The sequence below is a fragment of the Lampetra fluviatilis genome, chromosome 51 (assembly GCF_964198595.1).
Source record: "Lampetra fluviatilis chromosome 51, kcLamFluv1.1, whole genome shotgun sequence".
Lineage (NCBI taxonomy): Eukaryota > Metazoa > Chordata > Hyperoartia > Petromyzontiformes > Petromyzontidae > Lampetra > Lampetra fluviatilis.
In genome coordinates, this window is record NC_136325.1 from 8078343 (window position 1) to 8090658 (window position 12316).

The 12316-nt window shown below is 53.0% G+C and overlaps 1 protein-coding gene across 3 annotated transcripts in view; it reads left to right on the plus strand.

The window, feature by feature from the left end:
* The first annotated feature begins 1627 nt into the window (after positions 1–1627).
* The window catches only part of LOC144948800 (uncharacterized), a 184303-nt gene continuing 173614 nt past the window's right edge, over positions 1628–12316 (plus strand). Inside the window, exons 1-5 of one of the 3 annotated variants that reach the window (XM_078878449.1) lie at positions 1628–3252; positions 4965–5039; positions 7473–7686; positions 8728–8839; positions 9676–10004. In XM_078878449.1, the coding sequence (XP_078734575.1) occupies positions 1980–3252; positions 4965–5039; positions 7473–7686; positions 8728–8839; positions 9676–9867 (1866 nt within the window). In that variant the 5' untranslated portion in view covers positions 1628–1979 and the 3' untranslated portion in view covers positions 9868–10004. Of the gene's footprint in view, positions 3253–4964; positions 5040–7472; positions 7687–8727; positions 8840–9675; positions 10020–12316 lie in introns of those variants that run through there. The other 2 variants (XM_078878451.1, XM_078878450.1) reach the window with 2 other exon arrangements.

Below are 12316 nucleotides of genomic sequence, written 5' to 3' on the forward strand. Positions count from 1 at the left end.
ACGCGTGCTTTTGCGTCGTGCAACCCTCCACCACCTCGCGCAAGTCGACGGCACAAAACGATTCGTGTGGCCTCGGGAGCTTTCGACAGACGCGATGGCGTGACGCCAAGTAGCGCATTAAATCGTTTATCCACGCGACTCCACGTGGACTTGTCGTGAAAACCGCATTCGCGTCAAGGGGTGTAGAAAACGAACGTCATCGATCAGCTCTTCACCCCTCCCCCACCCCCCCACAGAAGTTCCAGTAGGGAACGGGTCGGCAATTTACAACAACAACACCACTATGAGACATCTCCTTTACTAGTGGCAAAATATAGTAATAGGTTTTTACCCTTTCAACTGGTACAAAAACTGACACCTTTGTACAAGGCATCATGTTTGCAATAACCACAACACAAGCAGTCAAAATTCAAACAAAAAAAGAAACAACTCTGATAATGATATTCACTGTCCTTGAAGTTGATTGGTCCACACCTGAGACAACTTTTCTTAGAGCCTAGTCTTGAAAGGGTAAAAACCTATTACAACAACAACACCAAACAAACAATTTTGAATACACACCGATGGGCGTGTGACGTCGACATTTTCTTCAACAAAGTTCATGTGCAGTGCAGTCGGTTTTCATTCGACGCGGTAGTAGCAGTCGTAGGATGAAAAATAGGAAACGGTTTTCGCCTTTCTGGCAATACAACAGGACGCGTTGAGACGTTCCAACACCAATTAGACACCTTTTGCAAAGGAATCAAGTCCGCGGACTTGTGTTGAACATACAAACAAACACGTGGCTCTGATCATTGAAAATGACGCTTCGTCTTGGAAACTGATTGGTCCACACCAGAGTCAGCCACCGCCTTCTTTGTGGCCTCGCCTGGCCAGTGTCAGACCAGAAGACGCCACGAGGCGAACGGCACAAAGACAAAGCACGTGCCATCATAGCATTGAGAGTTCGGGCGAGCAGCCATATCATGTGGACCTTTGTTGTGACAGTACAGCCGTGGCCGATGCATTCCTCGAAGTTGCCACGTTCACCGAAATCAACGTGAGCCAGCCCTGGCCCTGGGATCGAACTGGACTCAGCGGGGTTCAAGGCACGGTGCGCTAACCGCTCCCCCCTCCCCCTTACCCCACCCAAGCGGAGACCCTTCAACGCGCGTCTTGTTGTCGGAGAAGGGATGAAATGCCCATGAATGAGCTTTGGGGGCATGGTAACGGAGACTCCCCGATGAAGGGGGGTGAAAGTTTTCCATTCATTCATTGAACTCCCGTCTCCCCCCCCCACCGGGACCACGCGGGGGGTCTCGTGGAGAGGGGGCGGGGGGAGCGGGTGCTAGGATGAGCCTGGCGGAGATGAATTGGGAGAATTCGATGATTCGCTCTCTCGCTCAAAACCTTTCAACAGACGACCCAATCAGTCGAGCAAGTTGCTAGGGGAGTCATCCACACCCCCCCCCCGCCCCCCTTTAAACCGGGTTTAAACGGAACAAATATATATATAAACAACACCACATAACCACAGCAACGAGCGGCAACAAAAGAAAGAGACACAGACGCAACGAGAGAGAGACAGAGAAAGAGAGAGCGAGAGAGTGAGCGAGAGAGTGAGCGAGAGAGTGAGCGAGAGAGTGAGCGAGAGAGTGAGCGAGATAGTGGCCGAGAGAGTGACCGAGAGAGTGACCGAGAGAGTGACCGAGAGAGTGACCGAGAGAGTGAGCGAGAGAGTGACCGATAGAGTGACCGAGAGAGTGACCGAGCGAGAGAGTGAGCGAGTGAGCGAAAGAGTGAGCGAGAGAGTGAGCTAGAGTTGGGGGTTTACATAAAGCAAAGTAAACACAAATGATGAACGAAGCAAAGTGCCGACTACACCGAGCATCTTCTTGCTTCCACTGATCGTAAAAAAAAGAGAGGGGAGGGGAGAGAAAGAGAGAGAGAGAGAGGAAAGGCCAAAGTTGTCAGCCGAGAGAGATTTAGCGCGCCGCCCGATGCACGCCATCACGATCCAACCCGCTCCCTTCGGCCACCTCGAGCGCGAGAGGCACATTGACAGGCTGCTGCTGCTGCGTCGGCGGCGGTGCGGGTCGCGCGGGAGGACGCGGGACACGACGCGGTCGGGCAGGGGGGCAGCAGCAGCCCGCAGCCTGAGCACGACTCGCATCGCTGAAGATGACTTCGAGGAAGAGGAGGAGGAAGAAGAGGAGGGTGGTGGTGGTGGTGGCGGTGGCGGGGGAAGTGACAATGGACGAGGCAGCGAAGGTGGAGAGGTTGAGAGCAGCTTCGGGGGGGGCGAGCGACGATGCTGGGCTTGTGCGCGTCCCCTCGGTGATCCCCTCGGTGATCCCCTCGGTGGCCCCCGCTATGGCCCCCACGGTGGCCCCCGCTATGGCCCCCACGGTGGCCCCCACTGTGGTCCCCACTGTGGTCCCCTCGGCGGCTGTCGGGGTGACCCCCCGGTGCACACGAGGCAGCCGGCACCCGGGAGGGGTCCCACGGCCCCGGGCTCCCTTCTCCGCGGCTCCCCGAACGCGGTGGCCCCGCTGCCTCAGCGCCACGAGGAGGCGATGCGGGTCGCCTGCCCCTACCACCATCACCACGCAGCAGCAGCAGCTGCTGTACCAGCAGCTGCACCAGCAGCAGCTGCACCAGCAGTAGCAGCTGCACCAGCAGCAGCAGCAGCGGTAGGAAGAGCAGCAGCATCAGCAGCAGCGCCAACAGCGTGGACAACAGCTGTACCAGCAGCAACAGCAGCAGCATCATCAACAGAATTAGCAGCAGCAGCGTGGACAACAGCTGTACCAGCAGCAGCAGCATCACCAACAGCATCAGCAGCATCAGCAGCACCACCACCAGCGTGGACAACAGCTGTACCAGTAGCAACAGCAGCAGCAGCGCCACCAGCGTGGACAACAGCTGTACCAGCAGCAGCAGCATCACCTACAGCATCATCAGCAGCAGCAGCGTGGACAACAGCTGTACCAGTAGCAGCAGCAGTGCGCTTAGAGAGGGAGAGACATTTGAAGGAAGCTCCTCTTCATCATCCCGCTGCTGCTGCTCTTCTTGCTGTTGATTATTCTGCTGCTGCTGATGATGATGATGCGCTGTCGTCACCACCCCTGCGCCCCCCGCCGTGGCTGTGGTACCCGGAGCGGTGCCAGGAGCGGTGCCCTTGCGGGGCTGCGCTAGCACCTCCACCACTCCCACTCGGGCCCCTGGCGGAGGCCGAGCGCGTGGTGATCGTACGTGACGGCAGCCCGTGCGGTGAGATCATCATCATCATCAACATCATCATCATCAGCTGCATCATCATCATCAGCTGCTGTGGCAGTAGCAGCATCATCATCATCAGCTGCTGTGGCAGTAGCAGCATCTTCATCATCATCATCAGCTGCGGCAGTAGCAGCATTCTTCATCATCATCATCAGCTGCGGCAGTAGCAGCATCTTCATCATCAGCATCAGCATCATCTTCATGTTCAGATGCATCATCATGATCAGCTGCGGCAGTAGCAGCATCTTCATTATCAGTATCAGCTGCGGCAGCAGCAGCATCTTCATTATCAGCATCAGCTGCGGCAGTAGCAGCATCTTCATCATCATCATCAGCTGCAGCAGTAGCAGCATCTTCATCATCATCATCAGCATCAGCTGCGGCAGTAGCAGCATCTTCATCATCAGCATCATCTTCATCATCAACATCATCTTCATGTTCAGATGCATCATCATCATCATCATCTGCGGCAGTAGCAGCATCTTCATCATCAGCATCATCATCATGTTCAGATGTATCATCATCATCATCAGCTGCAGCAGTAGCAGCATCTTCATCATCATTATCAGCATCATCATCATCTTCAGATACATCATCATTAGCTGCAGCAGTAGCAGCATCTTCATCATCATTTTCAGCATCATCATCTTCAGATGTTGAAGTATCATCAGCATCATCATCTTCAGCTACATCATCATCAGCTGCAGCATCATCATCAGCATCATCACCATTATCAGTATCATCATCATCTTCAGCAGCATCATCATTATCAGCATCATAATCAGCTGCATCATCATTATCAGCATCATCATCTGCTGCTGCAACATCATCTGCTGGAGTAGCAGCGTCATCAGCAGCAGCATCATCCTCATCAGATGCATCATCATCTTCAGCAGCATAATCAACATTATCAGCATCATCATCAGCATCATCATGAGATGCATCATCATCAGTTGCAACAGCATCATCAGCATCATCATCAGCATTATCATCAGCATCAGAAGTATTCTGATCATCGTTATCACCATCATCAGCAGCATCATCGGCAGCATCATCATGAGCTACATCAGCATCGTAATCAACTGCAGCATTAGGAGAAGCATTATGATCATCATAAGCAACAGCATCAAGCAGCAGTAGAAGTATTGTTATGATAATGATCATCATCAGCAGCAGTAGAGGCATTATGATCATAGTCATCATCAACGACATCATTGTCATCATCAGCAGCATCATCATTAGAGCAGCATGACCATAGTGCAGTAATCATCATCATCAGGAGCAAGTCATCATGAGCAGCTGCATCATGATCAGCGTGGAGAATGCCTTCATCAAGCAGGGGATAGACGATGACTGCTGGTGATGATGATAATCAAAAACTACTACACAATGTGGAACCAACGTAGAACATATTAATGATGTTAATCGTTAATGTGAGACTGAGTGTCACCTGTGCGAGTGTGTGTGGTGTGGTTAGCGCTACGCTGCGCTACGAACCCAGCGACACGAGTTCTGATTCTCTGAACCGATTCTGGGCCTCCCTTTGGTCGACTCAGCCTCAAATGAGTACCTGGTGCGGTGTGTAAACATCGCCGCCGGGGAGACAAAGGCGGTCGGGTGTGGTGATGGCCACCCACCCCCTCGTGTGTCGTTCCGGCCTTCGTAGGTGCTCGCTATACGGGAGATATTTGTCTTTGATGCAGACTGCAGCTGTGATCCCAGCTACCACTACCAGGTGAAGGGCAAGAGTGGGCAGATCCTCTACACTGCTTCTGAAGGTGAGAATCCCCAAGGCTTCGATCACTCCATTGGCTCCCAATCAAACCATGGATCAATTTCAAAAGATCAAACTAACCGCGTGCAACATCCTCCACGCACTCTTCCCTGTCTGCCTCTCCCCTCTCATCTCACTCCACTCCCCTCCACGCACTCTCCTGCCTCTCCCCTCTCATCTCACTCCACTCCCCTCCACGCACTCTCCTACCTCTCCCCTCTCATCTCACTCCTATCCCCTCCACGCACTCTCCTACCTCTCCCCTCTCATCTCACTCTACTCCCCTCCACGCACTCTCCTACCTCTCCCCTCTCATCTCACTCTACTCTCCTCCACGCACTCTCCTGCCTCTCCCCTCTCATCTCACTCCACTCCCCTTCACGCACTCTCCTGCCTCTCCCCTCTCATCTCACTCTACTCCCCTCCACGCACCCTCCTACCTCTCCCCTCTCATCTCACTCTACTCCCCTCCACGCACTCTCCCACCTCTCCCCTCTCATCTCACTCTACTCTCCTCCACGCACTCTCCTACCTCTCCTCTCTCATCTCACTCTACTCCCCTCCAAGCACTCTCCTACCTCTCCCCTCTCATCTCACTCTACTCCCCTCCACGCACTCTCCTACCTCTCCTCTCTCATCTCACTCTACTCCCCTCCACACACTGCCCTACCTCTCCCCTCTCATCTCACTCTACTCCCCTCCACGCACTCTCCCACCTCTCCCCTCTCATCTCACTCAACTCTTTGCGAGTCGGATGCTTTCTTAACGACAAAGCGGCCACGCATTCCATCCTTTTGAGCTGGTGGTCTGGACAAGGCTGAGAGAGAGAGTGTGTTTGTGTGTATGTGCGAGCGTGGTGCTGGCCACCCACCAACCCCCTCGTGTGCTGTGCTGGTCTTCATAGGACACTGCTGCTTCTCGCTCGCAGCATTTACCCCAACAGTCTGTTACAGTATCAGAATAGCTATTATCCTTTCTGTCCATCATAAAACAGTTGTGTTAAGATGTTCAAACACCAAACTGAAATATTTTGCGCGGAATCATGTCTGCATTAACTACATATACTTGTGGTGAACATGCAGATAAAACATAAACTCTGATAGTATATGATGATGCATTGTCTTTGAAACCGATTGGTCCACAACCAGGGAAAGCCAGCCCCCCTTTAGAGGCGGTAAATGCAGACACGATGTTTCAGTTTGGTGTTTTAACATCTTTGACACAACTGTTTTATTTGAACATCTTTAACACAACTGTTTTATTGCCAGAAAGGGTAAAAACCCAGTGCCGGATTATCCTCGTAGCAAAAGTAGCTACATATGCTACGGGCCCCGTACTTTCAAGGGCCCCGCGCTAAATGCTTTCAAGCGATCAATTACGATTCAGTGATTCTGCACTTGCTCTATTAATATAGTACTATACTGCCTTCAAATTTTTTGAACGACTGGGTTTTAAAGGTTAGCGATTTGTCGTGTTATCTGACTGTATAGCAAATGACAAAATACAATTACTTTACTATGCAAGTTAAACATTTCTGTTTTAATATTTACGTGTTTATTTATGTATTTAGGGCCCCTTTATAACATCATATGCTACAGGCTCCGCACTAGCTTCATCTTGCACTGGTAAAACATATCCTTATACTGGTAGGAACCTCCTGGTTACACCAGCCCACAGGGGATTATTGTGTCCGTCCGTCCGTCGTGCAGGGAGGGGCTGGGTGGGGAGGGAGGGGTTGGGTGGGGAGGGGCTGGGTGGGGAGGGTAGGGAGGGGCTGGGTGTGGAGGGTGGGGAGGGGCTGGGTGTGGAGGGTGGGGAGGGGCTGGGTGGGGAGGGGTGGGGCTGGGTGGGGAGGGGCTGGTCACCCCGTTGTGCCCTTATAAAACTCAACGTTTAACCTACTCACGCCGGCTTGTGCCCGCCCTCACAGTCGGGCATATTTGCCGAATACACCACGCCGCCGTTGACCCTGGCCATTGACCGAGCAACCCAACGTTCCTACCAGCTCCCTTCGCAGGAATGTGTTTTTTTGATAGACTGGCAAGGGAGGTCTCACGAAGTATGTTACAGGCTACACGGGGAGAGAGGTGGGTGGTTGTGTGGGTGGGTGGTTGGTTGCGTGGGTGGTTGGTTGGGTGGGTGGTTGGGTGGTTGGGTGGTTGGGTGGGTGGTTGGGTGGGTGGTTGGGTGGGTGGGTGGTTGGGTGGGTGGTTGTGTGGGTGGGTGGTTGGGTGGGTGGTTGGGTGGGTGGTTGGGTGGTTGGGTGGGTGGTTGGTTGGGTGGTTGGTTGGGTGGGTGGTTGGTTGTGTGGGTGGGTGGTTGGGTGGGTGGTTGGTTGGATGGGTGGGTGGGTGGTTGGGTGGGTGGGTAGGTGGGTGGATGGGTGGTTGGTTGGATGGGTGGGGTGACACCTCTCGCCTGTGTCGTTCCGCCACAGAATTCTCGTGGTGCTGTCTCCACGTGTGCGGGCCACTGCGCTCCTCTCTGCTCCGCATCTCGGAGCCCGGCGGGCGCGAGGTGCTGAGGCTGGAGCGGCCCTTCAGGCCCGAGCCGTGCCCCTGCTGCCCCTGCTGCCCCTGCCCCTCCGCGCTGAGACCCGTGATGAGGGTCTGCTCACCCGAGGGGCAGCTCCTGGGCACGGCGACGCAGAGGTGCGTGCGGGCGCGCGTGTGTGTCACTAGGGAGACAAAGGCGAAGGGCTTTCGCGACCAATATTATTCATGATCAACGTTTTTTTGGGTTTAGATCGCGTTATTTATAAATGTGTCGTAACCCTCCACCATCCGACACGGCCAATCAGTAATTTAACAAATACAATTACAAAGGCGGCCGGGCGTGGTGGTGGCCACCCACTACGGCCCATCACACACCTCGTGTGCCGTTTCGGACTTGTTAGGTGCTCGCTGACAGCACTTGCGCCAACAGGCTGTTGAGGCTATACAGGGGATCTATGTCTTTGTGTCACTAGGAAGACAAAGGCGGCCGGGCGTGGTGATAGCCACCCACCACCCGCGTGTGCCGTTCCGGCCTACCGTAGGTGCTGCTCGCTATCAGCACTTGCCCCAACAGGCTGTTAAAGGCTACCCGGGGGATCTTTGTTTTGTGAGAGTGAGTCACTAGTCTGCGTGCTCTCTCCCACTGTACTGCAATGGGGTTCTGTGGGTTTCCTCCTAAAGCTAAAGCAGCACACGCGGTTTGGGTTTTGCACAAACATTGGCGAGCCAGGCCAGTCACCCTTGAAAGTGAGACCCCCTCCTGAGTCTCGTCACTTCTCACCTGTTTCAACAAAACTCTCTTGACACTCAATCAACTTGGAAACTGCCTCCCACCCCGTGCTCCTGTGCGACCCTCCTCTGTGACCCCCCCCCCCCCCATGTGATGATGATTATCGCAACCTGTCTGACCCCCCCGTGTGACCTCCTGCGTAACCCCCCCCCCGCGTGTGACCCCCTGCGTGACCCCTCCCCTGTGTGACCCCCCCACCTGTGTGACCCCCCCCCCGTGTGACCCCCTGTGTGACCTCCCCCCCGTGTGACCCCTCCCCTGCGTGACCCCTCCCCTGTGTGACCCCCCCGTGTGACCCCCTGCGTGACCCCTCCCCTGTGTGACCCCCCACCTGTGTGACCCCTCTGTGTGACGCCCCCCCCCCCCTGTGTGACCCCGTGACCCCCCCGTGTGACCCCCTGCGTCAGGAGGAGCATGTGTGCGCCTCTACTGGACGTTGTGGACTCCGAGGGGCGTCTCGTGCTGAGCGCGCGTGGGCCCTGCTGCCCGTGCCGCTGGGTGGACGAGCAGAGCTTCACGGTGAGAGAGAGAGAGAGAGACAGACAGACGGTGGGGGATTTTTTTTTAGGCTCAGTCGACCTAGAAGGAGGCCAGCGCCAGTGTACCGTAGCCAGAATTTAGCAGTTCGCTGTGTGTGAGTAACGACGCGTCAAATACATCTCGATTTCATTGCTTGACTGTCGTGCATGAATTAAATAATGTATCGGATCGCGCATGCCGACGTCAAATATTTGAGATCCTTGCCAATTGCAACGGCCGAGAGGACGTCCTCGGACGGAGGAGATGGAGCGAGTAGAGCAGCAGCAGCAGCGGCAGCGGCAGCAGCAGCAGTAGCAGCGGCAGCAGCAGCAGCGGCAGCAGCAGCAGCGGCAGCGGCAGCAGCGGCAGCAGCAGCGGCAGCAGCGGCAGCAGCAGCGGCAGCAGCAGCAGCGGCAGCAGCAGCAGCAGCAGCGGCAGCAGCAGCAGCAGCAGCAGCGGCAGCAGCAGCAGCAGCGGCAGCAGCAGCTGGGTGGATCGTGGCATCGCAAGAGGTGGCGACGGTCTGGGGAGGGCTTCATACAGCAGTAGACAGAGCACGGCTGATGATGAGGATAATGAGAACCCTGGGATGATGACGGGCGAGCGAGCTGCTGATGAGCCAGACGCCAGGGCGAGCGAGCAGCTGATGGGCGAGCAGCTGATGGGCGAGGCAGCTGATGGGCGAGGCAGCTGATGGGCGAGCAGCTGATGAGCGAGCCAGCTGATGGGCGAGCAGCTGATGGGCGAGCCAGCTGATGGGCGAGCCAGCTGATGGGCGAGCCAGCTGATGGGCGAGCAGCTGATGAGCGAGCTGCCTGGGCGTGTGCCTTCTCAAGCAGGTGACGTCGGGAGCGCGTCGTGACGCGGGTGTCATCTGGAAGCGCTGGAGCGGAGCGGAGGGTCAGTGGAGCGGGCAGCGCGACGCTTTTGGGGTCATCTGTGAGTCCCGCGGGTTCCACGCGTGTCAGGGTCACCACCACCACCACCATCACCTGCCGTGTTGTTGTTGTGTTGTTTCATATTCTTAGGTTTTTTCGGTAAAGTCACGTAGGTAAAAAATTTTAAATTAATAAAAGTAAAATAAAAAATAAAAATCACGACGTTTCGGAGGCAACACAAGCTTCCGTCTTCAGGTGGAACCGTCACAGCACGATAGCTGTATCAAGTGAGAGAAATTCCAAGAAAATCGTATATCTCTCACTTGATACAGCTGTCGTGCTGTGACTGTTTCCACCTAAAGACGGAAGCTTGTGTTGCCTCCGAAACGTCGTGATTTTTTTTTACTTTTATTAATTTGAATTTTTTACCCTACGTGACTTTAGCGAAAAAACCTAAAAATATGAATCCTTGCAGTCACGAAAGCTTCAAATCTAGAATGAAAGTTGTATTGTTTGTTGTTGTTAACGTTCTGACCCCCCCCCCTCCTCCCCGTGCCCCCGAACTGGACTGCCCTGAACCACGGTGACAGAGAGTTCGATCCCAGGCCACTTGTTGACGTTTTGTCGCTTGACGTGGTACATTTCAGGAACGCATCTACCGCTACTGCCACTGCCGCGTTAAGCGAGAACTGACTGAGCTGCAAATGCACTTGTTTCAATTGTCCCTACTTCGCACTCCTACCGTTTTTATTTGTACCGTTTGTTGTTGTAGCTTACTGACCCGCATCTGTGGGAGGAAAAGAGCTTTATAGATCATCCGATTCCTCCTACTCCGATGTAAATAAATATTCCGACTCTAATTCTGACCTTACCCGGCCACCCGCGCATACTTGATTTCGTCAGACCCACGAGTCGAACGCTTTTCTTTAAATCGAATATCACTGGTCAACACACTTTTTCTTTCTGGCATCAGGTATTCCAACGGTTTTAAGGTAATTTTGTGGTGCTGATTCCAAATCTGGCATCAGTTTTTGTCTATCACATCAGGTTTTTGATGGCATTTTTAATAAAAAACTGCAGAAGAAAAATATTAAATAAATGTGCATATCTACATAAAATCATATTATAAACACACTATCCTAAAAATACAGCACCATATTTTAACACTAAAGCAGTCACTGACTCGCAACAACTTGCAATCATAAGTGACAGAGTTAATTTCGGGTAAAATCAATGACAATGGGGTATGCCGATAGCATAAAAATTATGTGATAGAGCAAATCTGAGATCAGATTTGGAATCAGCACCCTGAAATTAGTCTAAAACAGCTGCAAAAGTCCATGCCAGAATTTGTTTTTTGTTGACAAGTGTAATGTTCGTCTGTGTGTTTCTCGTGGCGATGAGATTGCTACCTGCCTCGCCAGCTATGCAGGAAGCCCGTGGGTTCGATTCTGGACCCTGGTGATACCTGTTGGTGTTGTACATTTGAAGTCCGCGTGTTCTCTCCGTCTCTTTCTCTTTTTTTTTACGATCAGTGGAAACAAGAAGATGCTCGGTGTATTCGGCACTTTGCTTCGTTCATCATTTCGTAATTTTTATTTTATTATATATTTTTTCTCTCTCTCCGTGGTGGTCGAGTGGATCGTTGTCCGGGCTCCTTGGGTTCCCCCCTCCCACCATCACCACCACCACCACCACCCTCCTCCACATTTAGAAACAACACGCGCGCGCAGATTGTGTGGCTTGCCACGAGGAACTCCCACGTGTGATGTCCATGATGATATCAGCCACTGCGATGAAGAGCTATCATCATCGCGTGCGGGCGGCCAGTTCGCCTCTGAACAAAAGCCGATTGCTCAGTGGAATGTACCTTGGTGATATAAAAGTAAAGTTTTTCTTCTTGGTTCTTTCGGTAAAGTCACGTAGAATGGAAATAATAAAATAATCAAAATAAAACATAATAAAATAATTCTCACGACGTTTCGGCCACAACGCAAGCAGCCGTCCTCAGGTGAAGAACAGGTCTGTCGACAACGCAAGCAGCCGTCCTCAGGTGAAGAACAGGTCTGTCGAGAAGACTCTGTTCTTCACCTGAGGACGGCTGCTTGCGTTGTGGCCGAAACGTCGTGAGAATTATTTTATTATGTTTTATTTTTATTATTTTATTATTTCCATTCTACGTGACTTTACCGAAAGAACCAAGAAGATGAATCCCTGCAGTCACGAAAGCTTTAAATCGAAAAAAAAAGTAAAGTTTTTGTTGTTATTGTATGGAAGTTATGAAATGTACGCGTTTCAAATTTCTGGAAGGTTCCGTTTGGACGGCGTTGGTGGACGACTGCGGTCCACCCAAATCAGAGCCGTCCCTAGGCTAGTACGGCAAATCGTGACGACTGCCCCGGGCCCTCCGCTTGGGGGTGGGGGGGCCGCACTTCGATTTCACGTTGTCAGATGTGATAATCCCGGTTTAGTTTCAAAGCTTTGGTGGCTCACACACGGTCAGTGAGTCGCCCAGGGACCCCCCCCCCCCCACCACCCCCATGGACTGTGCTGACCCCCACAAAGGTCAATAAACACCTCCGATTATCACGGTTGGCTA